The sequence below is a fragment of the Eucyclogobius newberryi genome, unplaced genomic scaffold (genome assembly GCF_026437365.1).
Source record: "Eucyclogobius newberryi isolate DKJ021-1_F unplaced genomic scaffold, fEucNew1.0.hap1 SCAF_12, whole genome shotgun sequence".
NCBI classification, from domain to species: domain Eukaryota; kingdom Metazoa; phylum Chordata; class Actinopteri; order Gobiiformes; family Gobiidae; genus Eucyclogobius; species Eucyclogobius newberryi.
In genome coordinates, this window is record NW_027315746.1 from 9529239 (window position 1) to 9552859 (window position 23621).

Consider the following 23621-nt stretch of genomic DNA (forward strand, 5'->3'; position numbering starts at 1 on the left):
TTATTATGAAAATCAGTAATAGCTCATTTTGTTTTGACATTTTGATTTAATAATGCCATCGTCTTTGTTATAAAAGGTCTTCTCGTATGTGTTTTTGAGTCTTCTATTGTCCAGGTAACGATTACAGTTATCAAACTATAATAACAATGATTTAAATTGTCCACTTGTCATGCTTACATGCTGCCCTAATTAAAGGGCACTATGTAACTTTTCTAGTTTTCTGCTCGTCTCATTGTGTCTGACTTCTTTGCTTGGAATGTAAAAAACGTTTCTAACATTTATGTAATTACAGGTGTTTATTAGAAAGCAAAAACACCACTTACTCCTGAAGTTACATATTTAAAATAATCATAACTTTTCAATAAAAGCCAAACATAAAAGGCTTAAAATGTCTATTACAAACTTCATCTTAACCTTCACTAATGATTTACTTCAGGCAATGCACAACCAAGATTATATAAATAAATAGACTTGTAATTCCCAATAAGACCATTTATTTAGATTGAAGACATACACATTCTCACTATATGTAGATTTTACATACAAAGTAGAAAAGCTTCAGTTGTAGTCATCTGGACTCAGTTTGAAAAAATATTATTTTTTCAAACTGAGTCCAGATGACTACAACTGAAGCTTTTTCTACTATGGAACACGCCTGGACGAATGAGGGATTACACCGACATTTTACATACAAATTATAATTACAAAGGTGCTTAAACAAAGTTAAAAATATTATGTCACATAATATATAGACTGCATCTTTGGAATTGAGGCACTCGAAGAGAAACCAAACTATGTTCACATTAACCTCAACCACACGGTTTTGATTAGAGTCATTTGTACAAAACATTAGATTGAAGTTATATACAAAAATGTCTATACAACTAGTAATCAAAATTGTTCACTAAATAAAGGATTAGGTGGAAAACTGCTAAAAAAGAGATCCCGTCTGCCATGTAACACCACACCCCATTTATCTCTGAGGAAGTTTAGAACCCATCCCATTAGAAATAACATACTCGGGCCCCGTGTTTCATTTCCAAAAGGTCATGTAGCTTGGACAAGGCTCCGCGCTGATTCTCGAGGGCCCCAGCTAGAACGTTCAAGTGCAGGTGAAATCCAAACGGCCCATGACTTCACGACCGCGGCAACCCGAGTCCCGCTAATAAGGCAACAGGAGAAGCTGCGATTTGAGAGAGAGAAGAAAGAAAAAAAAAAGGACGACAAAAAGAATAACAACACTTCATCAAATCATGCCGGGAGGAAGTGCGGTGTCGCGTGTCCTTCCTCGCTGCATCAACACTTAAACCGTGCCAACCGATCCAGGTCCCCAATTTTAAAGTAGCTTTTAAATTAAGCGCCGTGGCTAAAAATGGCACCGGGACAGTACACGGCGCACAATGGACGTGAACGTATCGGGTCGCAGGTGTCGTTGTGTGTCAGAGGTGGAAGTGGACCGCAAATACTCACAGGATTAAAGATGCCGTCTGCAGCATTTAGTCTTCTGTATCAGTATTTGAACATACCGTATTTTCCAAACTATAAGTCGCACCTTTTTTCATAGTTTTGGCTGGGGTGCGACTTATACTTATACTTATATACTTATACTCCGGAGCCACTTATATGTGAAATTATGTGTTATTTTCACACTTGCAACAGCATTTCATACTCCAGTGCGACTTATAGATGTTTTTTTCTTCTCTATTATGCATTTTTTTGGCTGGTGCGACTTATACTCAAGTGCGACATATATATGTTTTTTCCTTCTCTATTATGCATTTTTTGGCTTATACTCCGGTGTGACTTATGGTCCGGAAAATACAGTATTTTACATATATCCAAAAAACAACAACAGGAAACACTTTAAAATAAGGTTCCTCTGTAAACTATGTACAAGGCTTTATAAGCACCAGTTATTCGTTTGTACGTAAGTGCTTATAAGGCATTTGTAGACTACTTATAATGACCTTATTGTTAACGAGCCAACAATAAGGCACGTGTTAGTAAACTGCATGTATAACCCGTTTGTAAGAGCATTAATAAACTGCTCATTAAACTGTTTACAATGACCAAGTAATACATGCTAAGACACTAAACTGTGCTTAACAACGCATTATGAATAGTTTACAAAGGGATCTTATTTTAAAACTGTATTCTAGTATTGTTTGACAAGTAATTCAGTCATTAGTTCATTTGGGATCTAACAGTTTTGTAGTGAATGTATTTAATGTATTCAGAGCATCAGTTGTAGCTCATGTTCTACTGCTTTGTTTACTATGTACTTTCTCCTTCCAATTTACAAATGAATCATCGGGACTTGGATCAATCAGGTTTGTGTGAAGATCAGAGGTCACGATGATGCTGCTCATGTTTACCTTATTTCATGGTGTTACTTTAACCTTTGCAGTGGTTAAAATACCGGAAGAGTTTTCAGGAAGCTCCTCTGGTTTGCTGAAGAAGTACATCTGAAACAACAGAGGAAAACTTATTAATGGGAGATGCAGAGTGTAGTCATCTATTGTGTCAATACTTTAAAATATTAGTAGTAATGAAAAAGGAAAAGTAATGGCTACAGTAGCTACAGTATTGAATATGATTGCTGGGGCAGTAATTGACTAAAGACGAGAAGGATTTCCCTGTGCGTCGATTGTTAAACTAAAGTGGAATTAGTAGAACGCGAAAGGTACTAGTAAATTGAACACATTACGATCATTTCTACTGTACATTTAAACTTTTAAAATACATTATCAAGCAAATAAAGGCATGTGGATTGAAGGCTTCTAGATAGAGAATATTAACAAATAAAGTGTGTCACTGATGAAAATTAGGAATACCGTATTTTCCGGACTATAAGTCGCATCTTTTTTACACTCCAGAGCGACTTGTGATATTGTTTGTTATTTTCACACTGGCAACTGTATTTCACATGTTGAATATTTTCACACACAACCACAAGAGGGCGCTCAAGCCTCTGAGCGACGCAGAAGAAGAATCTGCACTTCCTCTTCCTCTGGAGTTTGTGGAGTTGTTTAGAAGTGACACAGAGGAAGAAGAATTCAATGGATTTAGTGATTTGGGGTAAAACTGATGCTTTGGTAAACTTGTTAGCATGTTCTTTATGCTATAGTTATCTGAATAACTGTTCATATGTTACGTTAACATACCAGACACTTACCACAGTTCTGTCTGTGCCTCATGTAGCTGAAGGTGTTAGCGTTAGCATACGTCATGTAGCTGAAGGTGTTAGCGTTAGCATACATCATGTAGCTGAAGGTGTTAGCGTTAGCATACGTACACCTATTCACCATGTTCTCTCATCTGTTATTATTTTAAACTGCATTTCAAGATTAGATGTGTGTCCTTGGTCTTGGATTTTTTCAAATACATTTCTTTTTTGAGATTTTGACTGATTAATAATGCCTCTCTCATCGTTATAAAAAAGACCTTTCACATGTTTTAGAATCTGTAAAGTCAGATTGTTTTCTGTAGCTGACTAGCCACGATTAGTTGATACATTTTTGCATCCCTGACGGAAAGGAAGAACACATGCACGGCTCATACGCAGCTAACTCGAGCCGTACGTTCTCCTCTCGGCTGTTCCATTTTATAAATCCGAATGAAATAATCTGTCACTTAGAAATATGTCGGTGTAATGCCTCATTCGTCCAGGCGTGTTCCATAGTAGAAAAAGCTTCAGTTGTAGTCATCTGGACTCAGTTTGAAAAAATAGACGTTTCGACTCTCATCCAAGAGTCATTGTCAATAACAGAATTTAGGTCGAGAACTCCGATATTAATACTGTTCTGTGGTAAGACCCACCCATTGGGAGGAGCCTTCCTGAAGTAGAAAGAGTTGTTTGTTTCAACAGAAACTCCGCCCTTGTATCTACTGAGCTAGCCTATTCAGAATTTTTAATGGCCTATTAGAATCCTCTTTGTCTTTGTGAGACCCTGGCTCAACCACCCTGAGTACCTGATTAGCATCTAAATGTCCTGGTCCTGGTCCTCTACCTTTCCAGGGGTTCAGTATTCCATTATAGATACCAGGAAGATTGAATCTTAGCCCTCCATTTCTGTTTAAAGAAGGTCTTTCTTTTTTAACAAAAATAGCTTCCTTGACTCCTCTTTCAAACCATCTTTTCTCCCTGCTTAAAACCTTCACCTCACCGTCTTCAAACGAGTGATTAGAGGCTTCAAGATGGAGATGCACGGCACTCTGAGGTCCTGAACTTGTATTTCTTCTGTGCTGATAAAGCCTCTTGTGTAGAGGCTGTTTTGTCTCACTTATGTACCGTTCTTTACAGCTTTCTTCACTGCATTGGATCGAATAAACTACATTGCTCTGTTTTTGAGTCGGCAACTTGTCCTTTGGGTGAACCAGTTTTTGTCTTAAAGTGTTTCCTGGTTTAAAATAAACAGGGACTTCGTGTTGTCTAAAAAATCTCTGCAGTTTTTCCGACAGGCCAGACACATAAGGGATAGAAACACCCTTCCTTCTCTGTTCAGTTTCCCTTTTGTCCTGCTTCTTGGTTCTCTTCACTCTGTTGAGAGCCCAAGCGGGGTAACCACAGGCTGAGAGGGCATTTCGGACATGTTTTTCCTCTTTCTTCTTGCCCTCTGAGCTGGTGGGCACACCTTGAGCTCTGTGTTGTAAGGTTCTGATCACACCCAGCTTGTGCTGTAGTGGGTGGTTGGAACCAAAGAGCAGATACTGGTCCGTGTGTGTAGGTTTCCTATATACTTCTATTTGGAGTTTCCCGTCCTCTCCTCTGATCGTGGAACAATCAAGAAAGGCCAAGCGATTCTCCTTAGCGTCTTCTCTTGTAAACCTGATATGTGGGTCCACAGCATTGATGTGATCAGAGAAGGTTTCCAGCTCTTGTTCCTTAATTGTTACAAACGTATCATCGACATAGCAAAGCCACAGTTTTGGGGCTATGCCTGAGAATGAGGACAGTGCCTTCTTCTCAAAGTGCTCCATGTACAGGTTGGCCACTATGGGAGAGACGGGCGAGCCCATGGCACAGCCATGAATCTGTCTGTAAAATTGTCCCCGAAATTGAAAGTAAGTGGTGTTCAGACAGATGTCCAACAGTTTACATATGTGTTCAGGTGTCAAGTTTGGTCCTTTCCTGTAGGGTGGTGTCTTCCTGCAGTCTGATCCTCACTGCTGCTACTGCATCAGAGGTCGGGATGCAGGTGAACAGGGACACCACATCATATGAAACCATGAGGTCATCTGGGTCCAGTTGGAGATGTTTCACTTTATCCACAAAGTTGTGCGTGTTTTCCACATGATGTTCCGAATTCCCCACAAGCGGAGCCAATATAGTTGTTAAATGCTTGGCCACATTGTAAGTGATGGAATCTGTGCTGCACACTATGGGTCTGAGTGGAACCTCCTTTTTGTGTATTTTTGGAAGGCCATAAATGCAGGGCATGGCTTCACCAGGATACAGTCTGTAATACAGAGGCCGGTCTATCGCTTCCTCTTTTTCCAGCCTTTGTAAACAGTCTATCACTTTCTTCTTGTAGCCACTGGTCGGATCTCTTTTCAAGCGTTCGTATGTGGTCGTGTCCTCGAGGAGGGTGTGGACTTTGGCTTCGTAATCAGCTGCGTTGAGAATCACAGTGCAACGTCCCTTGTCTGCTGGGAGGATGTTGATGCTATGATCTTTTTCCAATGCAGAAAGTGCTTTTCTCTCTTCAGATGTGATATTTGAAGGAGGTGGTTTGGCACTCTTCAGGGTCGCTGTGACACGTAACCTCAGGTCTGAGGCCTCCGATTCAGTCATTTTGTTGTTCCTAATTGCCGTTTCAGTGGCTGTGATGTAGTCCTCTGTAGGGATGTGTTTAGAAGTGACAGAAAAGTTGAGCCCTTTAGAGAGCACCTCCTTTTCTGCCTGTGTCAGAACACGATCTGATAGGTTCTTAATCCAATTGTTTTTGCTGGTCGCTAATTTGTCTGTCTCAGTCCAAATGTCTAACTCGACCTCACCTGCATTCTTTTTGTTCAAAAGAATGTTGAACTTATTGATTTGGCGTTCTTTGCTCTTCCTGTGCTGTGCTTCTTGTGCTGTCTGTGTAAAATCCAGCACTCTTTTGAAAGCTTCTTCAGGGAGTATGCTGGTTAATTTCTCCTGTAAAGTTCCTGTTCTGCCTTTCAATTTATCAATTCTGACGTTGTTTTCCTGGATCCTTTCACTGAGCATCTGCATAAGGCTCCTTCTCCACGATCAGAGGAGAGGACGGGAAACTCCAAATAGAAGTATATAGGAAACCTACACACACGGACCAGTATCTGCTCTTTGGCTCCAACCACCCACTACAGCACAAGCTGGGTGTGATCAGAACCTTACAACACAGAGCTCAAGGTGTGCCCACCAGCTCAGAGGGCAAGAAGAAAGAGGAAAAACATGTCCGAAATGCCCTCTCAGCCTGTGGTTACCCCGCTTGGGCCCTCAACAGAGTGAAGAGAACCAAGAAGCAGGACAAAAGGGAAACTGAACAGAGAAGGAAGGGTGTTTCTATCCCTTACGTGCATCTCCATCTTGAAGCCTCTAATCACTCGTTTGAAGACGGTGAGGTGAAGGTTTTAAGCAGGGAGAAAAGATGGTTTGAAAGAGGAGTCAAGGAAGCTATTTTTGTTAAAAAAGAAAGACCTTCTTTAAACAGAAATGGAGGGCTAAGGTTTAATCTTCCTGTTATTTATAATGGGTTACTGAACCCCTGGAAAGGTAGAGGACCAGGACAAGGACATTTAGATGCTAATCAGGTACTCAGGGTGGTTGAGCCAGGGTCTCACAAAGACAAAGAGGATTCTAATAGCCCATTAAGATTCTGAATAGGCTAGCTCGGTAGATACAAGGGGGGAGTTTCTGTTGAAACAAACAACTCTTTCTACTTCAGGAAGGCTCCTCCCAATGGGTGGGTCTTACCACAGAACAGTATTAATATCGGAGTTCTCGATCTAAATTCTTTTATTGACAATGACTCTTGGATGAGAGTCGAAACGTCTATTTTTTCAAACTGAGTCCAGATGACTACAACTTAAGCTTTTTCTACAATCTGTCACTTAATAAAGAAATGCGGGCAAAACGGTGTTCACTTTCCAGCCCGACAGCAGCAGACGGAATAGACCAGCGGAACGTCTCCTCCACACAAACCATAATCCATCAAGAGCCGCCGTTTTCGACAGGAGGCAACTGTGCAGCAAATGTAGGCTCCTTAAAGAATGCTCGGGTGGGAATATGGCCGTCATTTATCTTGGTAAGCCTTCAGACGCTGCCTTACTTTGTAGACTAATTACACGAATGCGAGCGGACACACGATCCCGTCCGTCGGCGGCGAGGCTGACAAATTAACAGGTTTGCCGACGCCGCGCTCTCACACCAGTCACAAAACGCGGTCAGAGTTTCCGACGGAGCGCGGCGTGCGGCGTGGGCGAACTCGACACTGGGGAGGGGTACGGCCGTTTCTCCAAAGGGACAGAGCGCGCGGTCATATACTGTACAGCAGAAGGATGCAGGGCTTTTACTGGCAGTTTTAATAGTAGTAGTAATGGAGCGAGGGTCATATACTGCAGTAGGAAGGGATGCAGTGCACTTACGTCATCGTAATTTGAGGTAACAACATATGTTTACTTATTAAGTATTAAGTATTTCAGTATCTTAAGAAAAAAAAAAGATTCAAATAATATGGTTTCCTACAACTTTTGACAACACTTCTGTCTAAAGCTAACATAATTAAAATAAATAAAGATATAATTTAATTATTTGGCTGTATTTTTATTTAAATAACATAATTTTGCGCTATATAGTTGTATAATCTAGCAAATGTTCTTTCGATATTTCGAGTCGTTGTTTGGATAACCATGGATTTCCCATGATTGTGACTTTTATGTTTATTTTTTAACAGGACACAGACCCATCTAGTGCAGACAAAAAAGCGTTTATCAAATAAAAAAATAAAAACTGTTTTTCGGTGTCATTTTTTATGCAATTCTTCTGCTTTGTCTGCACTAAAAAACTTCTTTCAGCAAAAGACATGTTTTGAAAACTATGTATCGTCCAGATCACGATTATTACTAAATTAGTTGACAATTATCTCAATAAATCAATTAATTGCAATTTATCAATCAATCTCTGTTATATTTACTTGATTATAAAATGAATTGAAATTACTTTTGCCTCTGTTTGTTTCTCATTCAAACTTCCTCTCTCTTTTTTCTCCGTATTATAACATATTCATGATGCCATATTACAATTGTAGTCACCTGCCGTCTGTGAGTGACATATGCAAACTTGTGCCAGAGCGACTGTCACCGTTCGGGACAGATTAGAAGCCTGTGTTTATTGTCATGGACGCAGAGACGGACAAGCGGCTTGGATCAGCGGGGACAGAAGCGCAGAGCCGCCAAAACGCGCCGTGAATGCCGTATCTCATTTCCACCGGACAGATTTTCTTTTTCCATAGCTCGGCGGCGGCGAGACTAAACCCGGGGATCATGTCGGAGCCGAGGCGCGCATTGTCGGGGGCTTTACCTTACAGCCCACGGCGAGCAGCACGTTGAAAGTGACGAGGGTGGAGAGGATGGCGACGTAAACCTTGGGGTTGTCGTCTCGAACCGCGGGCCAAAACGTCATGACCAGAACGGAGCCGGAGAGGCACAAAGCAACTATGATGGACAACCACTGCAGCCACTTGAACGGGAGAATCCAAATGATCTGGGGGAAGAAAAGTGAGAAAAGTTGTGACATAAAAAGGAACAAAAAGGTCATTAGAATAAAGCAGAGGTGGAACAAAGTTCTGGTTTTGCACGTCGCGGGTCTAAAAGTCAGTGCAGTCCAGACAAGTCCAGTCTTGAGTCCTATGCTGTGAGATTCCCCTTGTAGTTTAGATTTTTGTACAGGGTCATTCTGTTCAAAATGTCCTGATTACAAATAGAGATGCGAGGAGATGCGTTTGAGTCTCGTCATCAAAATAGTCCAGTCCAAGTCACAATCCGCAAGTCACAATCTGCAATCACGCATTAAACTTTGCTTCTGCCTGAGGAGCCTTTTCAGTCATATTATGGACACTCTGTCGTTACTATTTATGTTACAATGTTAATCTAAAGTGAATGTGTACATAGTAAGCCTATTTTTATTTTTTACACTATAGCAGATTTAAATTGTTGTACTTGTTTGACTTTATATAGGTTGTTCTATCGTTGATCATTGTTTGACGTTGCGACCAAATCACCAAAGCAAGTTCCTATGTTTGTGTATTCTGTTCATTGACAATGGCAATAAACCTTTTCTGATTTTGATTGTTGGACAGTATTTTTACCAGAGAGAACACACAGCCCTTTTAAGTTCAGTTTTATTCCAAAGTTGCCGTGAATACAAATGAAAACTGTGCGTGCCCGGTTGGTAAAGGGTGTTCATTTTAACTTTTGACAACAGTAACTTAGTGGGGAGACAATGTTCGTCTATCTCTCCACTGTTACTTTCACAAACAATTACCTTTAAAATACTTGTATGTGTACAGTACAGCCCTGTGTTAATGTTTGACCAGGAACTAACATGAAAACACACCTACAGGGAGGGTAAGCTGTACGAGTCTGAACAACATTTAAAGCTGTAAACCTGGATCAACTCAACTGAATGAACAGGATGCTACAATGTGCAACCCTCAAGTTATAATATGTAAGATAAGATGTCACAATATAAAATGTTAGAGTTCCGATTATTGTGAGAAAAAGCATCCCTATTTAACGATTATTCACAATTACTGAGAGCATGATAACAGAGAAATCTTTCATCTTCTTTCATTCCCTTTCATCTTCTTTCATTCCCTTTGTCCAACATGTTACTTATCCTCAGTTTGTAACCAGTTTTACAAACGAAAGTCACAAAAATAGCCAGAAAAAAAGCAGGTTACGTTTAAGTACATCTATTTGGACTAAGGATGAAATTAAAATACTTGATTTTGCTTCTAAAATGGTCACCGTTGATATCTTTTAGTTGTTACAATTACATTATGACTTGAAAAATCACGATTATCGATTGACTGAATAATCTTAACATCACAAGCACATACCAAATAACCTTTTTTTTTTTTTTTTGAGTCGGACAAGGAAATAACATTCACATCTTACCACAGCCGGTATGTAAACTGCCAGTGAATACCCGTACACGCAGACTATCTCCATGAAGGAATACGACACCAGGTTCATGACCTTGTTGCTCCTCCACAGCAGGACACCCCACAGCGCCAGAGGAACCAGCCACGCATAACTGAAGATGGCCGTGGCAGCGATAGTCACTGGAAAATGAAGCGGGAACAGTACACGCAGTGAACTTTATTGTAATTTAAGTATCTGCTATAAAAGAACAAGATGTCCTTTTCTATATGGCAAAAAAAAATACATGTACGCAATTAGGAATGTCAACGTTATTCGGCTTGTCAAGAATTGTGATGATTCTGGTCACACTGTTAAATCTACAAAATAATAATAATTGCGACAGAATTAAGTTATTTCAATTCAATCTATGCCTAAAATTAAAGTGCCCTTTTATCTGGTCATTCACAGTGACTTTACTTTGTCATATAAGATAAGATGATCCTTTATTGTCCACACATGGGGAAATTTCATTGTTGCAACGCAGTTAGATACAGAGGAAAAGAACAGATAACTTATAGGAAGTTTGAAAAAAATATATATATATGTATACACACTTGAGGAATAATGGTATGAGGTCTATAATTGTGAATTTTCTGCTCATTATAGTTGTAATAGTAATATTTTGTGACTTTGCCAACTGCAATAATAAAGTTATCAAATCTTTGCATTTTCAGAATTTAAAAACATTAGCCCTCATTTGGTTAAGTCTACTGTTTAGTTTTCTGTAATATTTGAACAATATTGCACATACTATTCCACAGATACGCTTTTATTCACTGACCTTTCTGAAACTCTGGCGTGTACTTGTAGTTGGGTTTGCCTAAATTCACCAGAAAGGTAGAAATATTTCCACTAATGGCGATGGCAAAAACAAGAGTCGTGCAGATCCAAAATGGCCCTAAAGACAAGATACAAAAGCATTAAATAGTTTCCTTTCTCTGTATTAAAACACCACATGTACTAACCATAGAGATCAGGATTTCTGTGAAGGTAAGTGTCGACAAAGTTCTTTCTGGGCCATGGTAGCAAAGAGCCTCTTATTCTTTCTTTAACCTGAACATTTTACAAAACATATTGTATAAGAAAACGCTTTGTTATGGTCTATTCAATATCTATAAACAGTTAAAGAAAATCTATGAAAACTGTACCTGGTATGTGTCAATGTCAAAGAATTGCTGGTAGTACTCAAACGTCCAGAAAGCGGGGGTTTTCTTTGTTTTTTCTTCGGACAGAAGCTATAAAAGTATAAGACAAAAGAACGATTAAATAATTGCACGTTTAAATTTGTTTATTAGGTTGATAAAGTAATGAACCTCTTTCAAACCTTTGTCTGGTCATCACTGGTCACTGGGTCTTCCTCGTAAGCGTCGGCCTTGGCGCCAGCAGCCTTTTTCTGCCAGTCAAACTTTACATCTTCATCCTCCATGCTGATGGTGACTGCATCTCTACTGGGCTCCAGGATGTTTCCAGAGTCATCAAAATCTACCATTGGGAAGAAATAAAGCACAAATACAATAAGTGATGTGTATTTGCTTTGAATTGAATAGGAATAATAATTTTAAAATGTCAAATTAACTCACCTTGGAATTCAAAGGGATCTTTCATGGACGCCATTTTAATCTCTTTTATTCGAAGTCGTCTAACTTTTTAAACAAGCTACAGATATTAATTTCAAAGCCGGTGACGCAAAAACCAAGTTTATGTCGACGTGTTTAAGAAAAAAATACTGCCTTCTTCCTTATTCATGCCACCGTGTCCGTCAGTCAACAAATAATCTGATAAAAATGTTAAAGTACAAATGAAAAAGAACTTTGCTGTGGTTAGCACTAGCTAGCTCCTAAGCTAACTTCTTTACTTACTTTTATTTCAAGTCACACGTCGGCGTTGCAAATGGACTACTTTGAACAATAAGTAATTTAAATGTCAAATATTTCAGGAAAACAAATAGCTTTTGCTCATTATTTTCTTAAAACCGTGAAAATCATTGCATTTCTAACTTTGTAAGCGTTGGCAGAGGAAACGGAAACTTGTAACATGTAAACACGACGTTTTCCGGTAACTTTTAAAATAAGAGTTATAAAATACATAAACGCAATTTTGTCTTTATTTTAGCTTTATTCATACACTATATGCAACTCACTGTATACAATTTAGTAAAACATTTGAAATACGTGATTTATATATAGACAAATGTGACAATAAACTAACACTTTTAGAACGTAATGTTTTATTTTGACACCTGAAAGCATTTGCTCAGAACAGCGATGCTAACAGAGCAGGCTAAGCAGAAGAACTCGAAAGACCTGTTCAACACAATTTAAAACAATTTATCACGTCGGGTATGTGGCGTTTGACCATGTGCGTGCCCGTTTGACCCGACATTTACTCCAACCGTCAAACTCCGGATGAGATTTCAACACATATGTGATTGAAAGTAGTGTGGCTGTCAGATTGCATGAGTTGTCTCTTTTTTGTTTTGTTACTTTGTCTTGTGAAAAACCCTGCTGCGACCTGGGCATGGACAGCAATAACACCATCTATGTCCGCGAAAAAGGCAGCCTTCGTCGTGTTAGTGACATAGTGCTCGCTCAGCCCAAACCGGTGTCGTCATGTCGAAGGACGAACCCATTCGTGTTGAGAAAGGAGCATTTTGTCTTCACCTACAACGAGGAGGGGAGCCTGAGATACACCTCCAAATCACTCTTTGACCTAGCGTTGTTATTTGTTGCTGATAACATCCAGCATGTCGACTCTCTCGTGGACTTCCCGGAGCAAATAGGGGACAGGCTTTTTGCAGCTGTGGAGGAGAATCGCATCTTCTCCAATCCAGATGTGTCTCCCAAAGCCATGCAGCTGTTCAATGATGCCTATGGAGGTTTGGTGCTCAGGTCTTTGTGTTTACGGAATAGGTAAGACACGATCACGATTGGCATTGTCCTCTGTTCTGACTTAACGTGGTGATTGTATTTTTATTTGCAGGTTCCCTCTGTTCCATGAGAAAATGAATGAGGTCAAGACGTTTCACGGGTTGAAGGCGCTGGATTTGTTCGGCTGTCGACTTGGAGATGATCACGAGATATTCCAGCACCTCACGTCGGGCCTGATGACGAGGTGAACCACGATTTGAGATGGGAAGAGATGGCTCGAGTCGTAGAGCGGTCGCTGCTTTGCTCAGAGCAGTGCGTCGGTGTTTGCTCGCCCACCAATCTGCCCCACAAAATGTTAAATAATGCTTCAACGTGTTCAATTCTAGGCGTGCAGGGCTGATTTAAGACATTGTTGGTCGACCAAAGACATGTTCTGTGCAGCGATTAGTCGACTAAAACGGAGGCATGGCAAAAGCTCTCAAAATGACCATGTATCCGACACAAACTGAACTCTAAATACTATAATTGCACTGACGTTCAAGCAAAAAAACAACAATTCATACAGAAAAGTGCATGTGTTTATGTGTAAAAGGGCAGATTAACTCCTTATTCACTCTCAAATCCTGATTAAATTAATTATAAGTTGATTTCAAGATGTTTCTTTCGGCTTAAATGTGCAACAAAATAACACGTTTTGTACATATGAATAAATAAGGTATTACACAGTGAGTACAGAAGTCCAAAAACATCTTAATCATTATAGTAACAAAATAAAAATTAAGAAAAAACGTAATTTGCTGGGATATGGTCCGGCGTGACCCCAAAAAGGAGTGAGGATTTACTTCAACTATTGTCTGTTATTGTCGTTTTCTTCTGTAGCTTGGAACAACTTTGCATTGGCGGCAACAGTATTTCAGACATGGGCGTCCAGAGACTGACCGCACCGGTAAGAATGATGAAGAAGGGACTGGACTCCCTGAAGTCTCTGGACATTTCCTGTGAGTTATAATAAACATCTAGTAACATAATACTTTTTTTTTTTAACAGCAGCATTGCCGATTGTCATCCTTTGCCTTCTATTTACAGATAATCCCGTGACAGAGAGGGCTTTCAGATACCTCATGTGCCTCCCGAAACTTGAAAAACTGGATGCGTCCGGCACGGGTATGAAGGTATGGAAGCATATTTGTTTGGCTGTTTCTATTTCCCGACTGGAATCTGACTGTTGAAAACCTTCAGCTCGGCCCAGGGCTCAAAAGATGCATCCGTGACTACCTCGGGCTCGTCCACTCTGAGAAACCGCTGGACGATTTTGACCACTCCAAATGTAAAACAGAAGGATGGGCAGAACAGGTAAAAAAAACAAGATATAAAACAGTTAAAATGAATGGATGGAATAGTTTTTTTCCTACAAGCTTGGCACGCTTCATAAAGGAATTCAGTTGATTAAGTTATTTTCCTTTCCTTCTCCTCTTTCTGCCGTTTAATTCCATGTGTAGCCAGGCTTCCCTTTGTTGTTCTAGGTTTTACAATGCACCCGTATTTTCTGGACTATAAGTGGCACCTTTTTTCATAGCTTTGGCCGGGGTGCGACTTATACTTATATTTATACTTATATACTTATACTCCCGAGCGACTTATATGTGATATTATTGGTTATTTTCACACTTGTAACCGCATTTCATACTCCAGTGCGACTTATAATGCGGAAAATACGGTATATTCTTTGCTTTGCCTGCATCTGTGAATCTGTGAAGCATTCATAAGCTCAATCGCCTGGTACTGTCCTTTCTTAAATATACTTTTGTCGTTTTACATCAAGAAAACCGGCAGTAACACGTGTCCGGCGTGTCCAGTGTGACCTTGTCTGCTCATCTTTTAGGTGGTTAACCAATGGGAAACGAGCGCTACACAAATGCCAAAGCTGAAGAAACTCGAAGAGTCGAGAACATCTGCACTACGCTTCTGTACGTCATATATTATTATTTCGATCTTACATTTCCCGTGCACACCAGAGCCAGCTTTTACACTTCATAGTCTTTCTTTTTTCCAGTCGGCAGGCAGAAGTTCGTGCGGGACATCCTGAACGCGGCGCCTGTGGTACACGAGAAGGACGACGACGCCACGGAGACGTTACATTTCTGTAAAGCTGCTGATGATGACGACATGAAACAGGAAAGTCAACATGCCTCGCCCGCAGCCCGCGAAGACGCCAAGACTCTCCTGAACAGCAACAAGAGGCCGCGTCGGTCGGACAAGCGTGACAGCCAAACCCCGCCCACTAAAAGATCCTCCGCCCTCACAGCAGAAGACATGGACTTGTTGAACAGCTATTAAGTGTTTACCTCATTTGAGCCTATACTGTGCACTGTGTTTTTTTATTAATAAAGATGAATGTTTGTTAAAATTGCTTGGTATGGTTCGTTTGAGGGAGAGGCTCGTTTAAAATGCAGCAAAAACAAATAGATTGAAAGAGTTACTGTAGTTTATCTTCCAAATCCACTCATCGTCTGTGTTTGATGATCAGATTTCTCTTGAGCTTGTAAACACACACCAGAAATTAGATCCAATTACCGTACTGGGTTATCCAATTCTAGTTACCGGTAATTGATTTTTACTGGCCATGTAAATGAACCCGGTCGTATAAAAAGATTCGGTTGTAGTCATCTGGACATTCTAGATGTCTTTGAACAGTGTCCAGATGACAATCTTTCTCTACGATGAAGACTGCTGGACAAATGAGGGATTACACTGAAATGTACTCAGTGTTAATGCAATCACAGAGTGGTGACTTGCTGATATTATCACTTCTATCATTTTGTTGACAGACTGGTGTGGCCACTACTCAGTGGTTTGCAGTTTTGATTTACAAATTCAGAATTAGCAATATGATTATGCTATAAATTTGCACTGTGTAATGTCTTTTGTTTCAGTTTTATATGAATGAGTTTCAGAAAATGATGAATTTGGACCGTTGCCATAGCAAAATTACTTTTCAAATCAAAAGATATCTCTTCAGTGGTTAAAAGTCTTAATAACAGGACAAAGTCATCTAAAATGTGTATTTGTTTGCTTAAAACTACATCAAAATGCAAAAAAAGACCATTGAACACGTTTAATAGTATAGATTTTAATAGTAAAATTTAACTGAAGTAACTGCCATACAAAGATGTTTTCCGAAAGGTAGAGAATTAGCACATTTATTTTTACCAAAGGTGTGTGTTTAGGAGGAAAACCTGTGTTCACTTCAAGTCACTGAGAATCAAATATCACATCAAAATAAGCACTCAAAAGAAATTGCACACAACAAAAATTGAAGTTCCCCGAATTAAACTGGTGATAAGAACTACTAATGCCTTCGTTTACCGATGTACAGAAAAAACGTTGCGTAACATTAATTGGAAAGTCACACGTCGTCTTAAAATAAAACTGCATCCCTGTTTAGACCGTGACCTAAAAGTTCCCCTTCCATGCGTTACTTTGGCCACTAGATGTCAGACTGCCCCAGGTCGACTTTGGGGGGCAGCGGCCCGGCCTCTTCTTCAGACGCTTTGGAGGTGATGATGACCAGAGAGGATTGTGGGTAAGGAATGAGCTTCTTCTCGTCATCGCCGTAAATGCTCAGCTTCTAAAAGGGGAGGGGAGCAAAGGGACACGTGTCACAAGCGTGTACGGTCGCCATGGGACGGATTTAAACATGATTTTGATTATTAGTTTAGATTATTAGCAGTTGTAAAAGAAAATGTAAATGTAAAATATGGATTGCGTTTTCAGACCGTGTTGGACTCACAGTTGTCCTCAGAGGTGGGACTTTCAGAGTGTAAATCTAAACTGAAACAACTCGAAATCCCCACTTGGAAACTGAGAACATTTAAGAACCCTGCGCCGTGCATCTGGTGAAAGCTGTAATATTCATAATATTCCTGTTATTTTCTCTTTAGTTGCTCCCTATTTACTGTATTTTCCGGACTATAAGTCGCATCCTTTTTCATAGTTTTGGCCGGGGAGAAACGTATACTTATATACATATACTCTAGTGCGACTTATATGTTTTTTTCTTCTCTATTATACATTTTTGGCTGGTGCGACTTATGCTCCGGAAAATACGGTACATATTTGCCCATTTGCTCTCCGTGACCAGCAGTTAAGCAAATGCTACTATCATCAATACTGGGCCAATGTACAGAAAAATGTCACTCTGATATTATGCTGTATAAACTTTAAATGTCATAAAAATGTCTGGGTTAGTGGTAAATTTGCATAAACAGCTCAGCATTTTGGCTAAATTGAGCACTTCCTTGATTTTTATTACTCGTATTATCATCATTTATTATTACTTGTACTATTACTAGACTTATACAACGCAATACTCACGCAAAACTCAAACCTTAGAGGACAACTGGAACGTAGTTAAAGCCTGGTTTATGTCTATTTTTCTATGTCTACGGTGAGTAATTCCCAAAACCAAATACCGTATATTCCGGACTATGAGTCGCACCGGAGTATGCATAATAGAGAAGAAAAAAACACATATAAAGTATATCAGTATAAATATAAGTAAAAGTCGCACCCCGGCCAATACTATGAAAAAAGGTGCGCCTTATAGTCCGGAAAATACGGTATTACCATCCGTTCAACTTAAAAAAAAAAGGGTCACGATTAAACCTTTGCATTTTCTCACCTCGGCTGGGACATACTGGTCCACAGCGGTTGCTACGGTGGCGCAGCAAATCCAGATCAGCACCAAAACGGACAGGACCAGCGTCGTGGTCAGGATCCAGCCCGGCAGCCACGGGTTTCTACGGGAGGAAAAGTATATTCAGACTTCTGCCTTTTAGTCGCAAACTCGTTTAACAATGGACGTTTGGCCTTTTACCTCGCCAGACAACCAAAGATGTTGTAGTCGCCGTCGTAGCTGCGCTCGCTCATCTCTCGATCTCGCTCCTGGACTAAAGTGCGGTGGTATTCTTTGTAAATTGGACTGTTCAAAACTAATAAAAGAAAACAAAATATTCAGTACTTGGTTGTTTTAAAATGTCGGATTCTCTTTTTTTTTCCTTACAGGTTTTCCGCGGCGGCTCTTTGACGTCGTTTCCCACCTCGATCTGAGAATAAACGCGAATTTGTGGCTCGGTCTGAAGAAAAGGAACGGAATAAATGGTCAGTTTGGACATTTTTCACAAAACAATTCATGTCAAATGAGAAAGCAGTAAATTAAAAGTCTTATATTCAGTCAATCGATCCCAATTTATAACATAATTCATGCCAATAAAATCACACACACCACAGACACACACCATCTTTTTATCTTACAGCTCAATACTCGATAATAGAATACAGAATAGACAGTAGATTTGACATCTGACCCACTACATCATCGTTCCTTTTCGCTTTGACCATTTCACGCCGTCTAAACGTTCTACGACGCGCGAAACAATGGCGAGAACGCGACTTGCTGTGAACATACCTGGAAAATGACCACTTTCCCGTCCTCGGCCTGGAGGTAGAAGGTCCAGGAGGAGGAGATGAAGCTGTGGGCCTGGCTCATCATGTCCTCCCAGATTCCTCTCACCAGAGTCAGGGGGTGGAGCAAGTGCATCCGCGGCATCATCGCCTCCAGCTGCCACAACAGACACATGGATCTGTTATAGTATCGATCAACAGACAAGAGACCCCCAAAAACACTGAAGAAGGAGAAGTTAGAGGTAAGAATACAGTAGGTGGCAGTAATGTAACACTTTATGAACAAGATAATTTGCAACGGCTGAAGCCATTGCTAGAGTGTCTGCGTCTCTCTCTCCCTCTCTCTGCCTCCCCCTCTCTCTCTCGCTCGACTGGCTCCGTCACAAAAGTCTAAAGAATAAAGCCTAAAGAATTACACAGACACTTATAATGCCCAAATTCATTTAAATGGGGAAAAAGTACTAATACTTTTGAAAATTCTGCAAAAAGTACAAGTTGTTCAAATGTCAAAAGTAATAGCACACGTACTACTGCGAAAGCGATCGTAATGAGGTATAACATGTTGAAATCGGTTAAAGCGTTAAGGAGTTGAAACTGGCTAAATGGAAAATCATGGAAAATATAATCATAAACATCACTCAAAAATACAAGAACATATAGTGTCTGCGTAATAACAACCGCCAAAAACACAGAAGAAGTTAGACATAAAACTACAGTAGGTGGCAGTAATGTAACACTTTATGGATAACAACAACCGCCAAAAACACTGAAGAAGAAGAGGAAGTTAGAACGTTCCGGACCAGATCCTCCCGCCACAAGAACAGTTTCTTTCCTTCTGCTGTTGGACTCATGAACGCTTCTCAAACACTGTCACTTTAAAGGAATAATAGGAGATTTTTGGCGAGCAATCAGAGTCTCATTTCCTCATGGCGTGGACAGCCGAGTAGTTCTCCCACATGTCAATCATTCCCTGCGTCCTACTGCAGCCTCGTTCCCAGCATAGCAGCAGGTTTCCCTGGCTGCGCATGCGTGGTGGATATGCCAGTGTGTGTTTAGCAAGTTCCTTCAGTGTACAGGACAAAATGATGACAGAGAAAGACTGTGTTTGAGCTCAGAAGAGACGGAAACAGTCGCTTGAATTCTCAAATCGGCGAAAAATCCTCTATTATTCCTTTAACCATGATTTAATCACTCACTGCACTGTTCACTTTCTGCACTACATATGTTAACTCGACTGTAAATTTGTGTACATGTTAAACCTATTTTTAATTCTTATTTTGATTCTTATATTTTTTCTGATAGCTTATTGTTATACTTATCCCATAGTAGATATAAATTGTTTTTTTTGACTTATTCATTGTTTTATGTTGCACCAAATCACCAAGACAAGTTCCTATGTTTGTGAATTCTGTTCACTGACAATGGCAATAAATCCCCTTCTGATCTCTTCTCAGAACCAGAACCAGAACCAGAATAAGGTTTATTGCCATTGTCAATGAACAGAATTCACAACCATAGGAACTTGTCCTGGTGATTCGATGCAACACAAACAACAAAACAATGAACACAAAACAACAATGAATAGCTACCAGATATAAATGCGGTGAAATGCACCTTTTCAATTGGCCATCAACCGCCATTAAAAGTGAGAGAAGAAGAGACGGATTTTGAAGCCTCGCCCTTTTACACGCCCCGTCATGTGGTTGCCAACTTTCTGCCGAATAGGATACGGTGAATGCCACACTGATTGGGCTTAACGCCACACAATTTAGCGTTTAACAGTAAACAGTGTCCTCTGATGACCTGTTTTGACAGCGAATTCAAGGCCACAAACAAACAAAATCGACAGAAGAGGAATATGCAGCGAGCTTTGCATATTTGTGTAGGTAGTATTTTGACGACTTGCCTGCTCTTGGCGCTGAACCGTGGATGGAATCTGGTTTTGACAGCCCAAGTTACAGGCAAACTGCTCGTCCCCCTGGCTGTAGGCTTCATTACAAGCTGAAAGAAGATCATACCATTTGTAAACTGCTAGTTGTTTATGAGTAGGATTCAAAACGCTATGGTTAATGACACAAAATACACATTATTTTACTTACAACAGAGTAACAGTTCTCCCACTAGACCCATTTGATACATACGGTAACTGCATAATTTCTATAGGTGATATTGTGTAACACGAAGCAGGTCCTGAACTGACTGAACTGGTAATATAATGTGTGATAAGCGAGTGAACAAACAAATGACTGTATGTTTAAAGAGAGTATTGATGCACTGTAAATAATGTCCCTCCTCCCGTTTAAGGAGTGCAGATGGATATTAGCTTAGCGAGATATAATCTGGTACAAGCATCAATCCTCTGGCATTATGTAATGGTACGCTGTCCTGTTCAGTACGTACAATGAAAGTAAAAATGAAAGGGACGCGATTGAAATGTTCTTGTGCATGTATACTTACTTTTCATTTAAGTTTTGAATTCATTGAATTAATTTTGAAATGACGTAATTATTGGAAATATCCATTCATTATTACGTCATTATATCCGTTTTCAACCTTGGTAAAAGGGAATTTTTATCATGTTTTTATCATTTGTCATATTTACCAATACCAATATTAAGACTAATTTATATTAAGTTATAATGAAGTTCACAAATAAAGTTTCCACTTTTGTAAAAATAATAACAAAACATATTTATCTGGAGAAATCTGTTACGTGCTTTTTTGGGGGTCGTTTTTAAATGTAATTGATACCAATATCTAAGGAAAACCTTCTGATATCACAGACAACCGATATATCACCATGACACATTTCTTATATCTATGTATTATTCCTAATGAATAAGCAAATATATGAACTACATTTTCTTACTAACATTTGGGTAACAGTGTTTTGGATTAAACAAAACTGGCATGTTTTCTTTTTTTTGTGTGTGGAAGGAATATAAATAAAAAAATAAAATAAAAAGATAATTTTACTGCAGCATTTGGATATATGGTTAGATGACCTGAATGTAGCTTGAACTTGACATATGCGATTATACAACAAGCCATGTCTGCGCAGTGAAGCACACACACACACACACACACACACACACACAGACGCTCGCACACACGCGCGCATCTGAGTAATAATAACGCATTACTTACACGACACACACACACACCTACACGCACAGACACACACATACACACCTGAATAATAATAACGCATTACTTACACGACACACACCCACACACACCGACCGACACACACCGACACATCTACACACACACATCTACACACACACCTGAATAATAATAACGCATTACTTACACGAGACACACACACACACAGACGCTCGCACACACGCACGCATCTGAGTAATAATAACGCATTACTTACACGACACACACACACCTACACGCACAGACACACACATACACACCTGAATAATAATAACGCATTACTTACACGACACACACACACACCCACACATCTCAACACACACACACACCGACCGACACATCTACACACACACACACACACACATCTACACACACACCTGAATAATAATAACGCATTACTTACACGAGACACACACACACACACAGTACACACACACACACACACACACAGACAGACGCTCGCACACACGCGCGCATCTGAGTAATAACGCATTACTTACACGACACACACACACCTACACGCACAGACACACACATACACACACCTGAATAATAATAACGCATTACTTACACGACACACACACACCCACACCTACACATCTCAACACACACACACACACACACCGACCGACACACACACACATCTACACACACACCTGAATAACACACACACACAGTACACACACACACAGTACACACACACAGTACACACACACACAGTACACACACACACAGTATACACACACAGTACACACACACACACACACACACACACAGTACACACACACACACAGTACACACACACACACAGTACACACAGTACACACACAGTACACACAGTACACACACAGTACACACAGTACACACACGCACACAGTACACACACACACACACAGTACACACACACACACACAGTACACACACACACACACACACAGTACACACACACACACAGTACACACACAGTACACACACACAGTACACACACACACACACAGTACACACACACACACACACACAGTACACACACACACACACACACAGTACACACACACACACACACACAGTACACACACACACACAGTACACACACACACACAGTATACACACACACACACACACAGTACACACACACAGTACACACACACACACACACAGTATACACACACACACACACAGTATACACACACACACACACAGTACACACACACACACACAGTACACACACACACACAGTACACACACACACACAGTACACACAGTACACACACACACACACACACAATGATAACACCGCGTTACTTACACGATTCACACTCGCTCTTGGTCTGGTTCAGGTCGTCGGAGTCTCGCACAAACTGACAAATGGCAAACAGACGACAGCCTCTTTGACAGGCGTAGAGCTCGTCCTCCTACACAACGTAAAAGAACACGAATTACACCAGTCACACGCCGCGGACGCTACACACACGGAAACACGTTCGGTACGACGGCACTCGCCAGCGCGATCTGCACCATATGGAAAAGCCGTTGTTACCCGCGGATACGTGTGCAAACTGTATGTCATTTCACAGGACATTCGACAGGACCCGGTGTGTCCCAGCACGGCGTCGAACACGTCCTGGGACGCGGAGGTACAAGCGAGGAGGGTGAAGAGCCCGGCGACGCGGACGAAAGAGGACAATCTCCCCATTTTTTTTGCTCTGCGAAAGCCCAACAACAACACACTTCTTCTTCCTCGTCCTAATCTCTCCGGAGTCACGCGCGGACGGCTCTTCTCGCGAGATCTTGAGAGAATGTTTGCTGCGTTCAAAGCCCTCAGGAAATCAGGGCACGTCTACAAAGTCAGTGACGTCTGGAGGAAATCGCAGTGAGGTCATAAATAAATAGAGTGTATGTGATTTTCTTTTGAATTTAAATTGAATTCGATTACTTTAATGTACGCGGGTAAAAAATGTT

The 23621-nt window shown here is 40.5% G+C and overlaps 3 protein-coding genes across 3 annotated transcripts; 1 reads left to right on the forward strand and 2 right to left on the reverse strand.

The window, feature by feature from the left end:
- Window positions 1–658: 658 nt before the first annotated feature.
- yipf1 (Yip1 domain family, member 1) lies at window positions 659–12200 on the reverse strand. Its single transcript, XM_072440730.1, has 9 exons — window positions 11748–12200; window positions 11492–11649; window positions 11316–11402; window positions 11133–11220; window positions 10949–11065; window positions 10141–10307; window positions 8543–8725; window positions 2376–2465; window positions 659–1183 (listed from the first exon to the last, which is right to left on the reverse strand). Exons 1-8 carry the CDS (start codon window positions 11779–11781, stop codon window positions 2382–2384), a joined length of 918 nt encoding a protein of 305 aa, XP_072296831.1. The 5' UTR covers window positions 11782–12200; the 3' UTR covers window positions 659–1183; window positions 2376–2381.
- Window positions 12201–12420: 220 nt separating this feature from the next.
- lrrc42 (leucine rich repeat containing 42) lies at window positions 12421–15408 on the forward strand. The gene is made up of 7 exons (XM_072440728.1): window positions 12421–13076; window positions 13147–13278; window positions 13914–14032; window positions 14121–14206; window positions 14274–14387; window positions 14917–15001; window positions 15088–15408. Exons 1-7 carry the CDS (start codon window positions 12685–12687, stop codon window positions 15369–15371), a joined length of 1212 nt encoding a protein of 403 aa, XP_072296829.1. The 5' UTR covers window positions 12421–12684; the 3' UTR covers window positions 15372–15408.
- Window positions 15409–16147: 739 nt separating this feature from the next.
- Window positions 16148–23421, reverse strand: tmem59 (transmembrane protein 59). The gene is made up of 8 exons (XM_072440731.1): window positions 23200–23421; window positions 22969–23074; window positions 20404–20498; window positions 18502–18654; window positions 18097–18169; window positions 17911–18025; window positions 17716–17833; window positions 16148–16662 (listed from the first exon to the last, which is right to left on the reverse strand). Exons 1-8 carry the CDS (start codon window positions 23353–23355, stop codon window positions 16522–16524), a joined length of 957 nt encoding a protein of 318 aa, XP_072296832.1. The 5' UTR covers window positions 23356–23421; the 3' UTR covers window positions 16148–16521.
- Between the last annotated feature and the right edge of the window lie 200 nt (window positions 23422–23621).

Excerpts from the sequence above, each read along its gene's own strand:
- yipf1 (XM_072440730.1), bottom strand. The coding sequence starts at position 11,781 with ATGGCGTCCATGAAAGATCCCTTTGAATTCCAAG. Across the intron at positions 11,221-11,315 it reads TTGACATTGACACATACCAG|GTTAAAGAAAGAATAAGAGG; the intron begins GTACAGTTTTCA and ends TAAAATGTTCAG. Across the intron at positions 2,466-8,542 it reads TGCTCGCCGTGGGCTGTAAG|ATGTACTTCTTCAGCAAACC; the intron begins GTAAAGCCCCCG and ends CTGTTGTTTCAG.
- lrrc42 (XM_072440728.1), top strand. The coding sequence starts at position 12,685 with ATGGACAGCAATAACACCATCTATGTCCGCGAAAAAGGCAGCCTTCGT. Across the intron at positions 13,077-13,146 it reads TCTTTGTGTTTACGGAATAG|GTTCCCTCTGTTCCATGAGA; the intron begins GTAAGACACGAT and ends TTTTATTTGCAG. Across the intron at positions 14,033-14,120 it reads GAAGTCTCTGGACATTTCCT|ATAATCCCGTGACAGAGAGG; the intron begins GTGAGTTATAAT and ends TTCTATTTACAG.
- tmem59 (XM_072440731.1), bottom strand. The coding sequence starts at position 23,355 with ATGGGGAGATTGTCCTCTTTCGTCCGCGTCGCCGGGCTCTTCACCCTC. Across the intron at positions 23,075-23,199 it reads GTTTGCACACGTATCCGCGG|GAGGACGAGCTCTACGCCTG; the intron begins GTAACAACGGCT and ends TACGTTGTGTAG. Across the intron at positions 18,170-18,501 it reads GGAAAGTGGTCATTTTCCAG|ACCGAGCCACAAATTCGCGT; the intron begins GTATGTTCACAG and ends CCTTTTCTTCAG.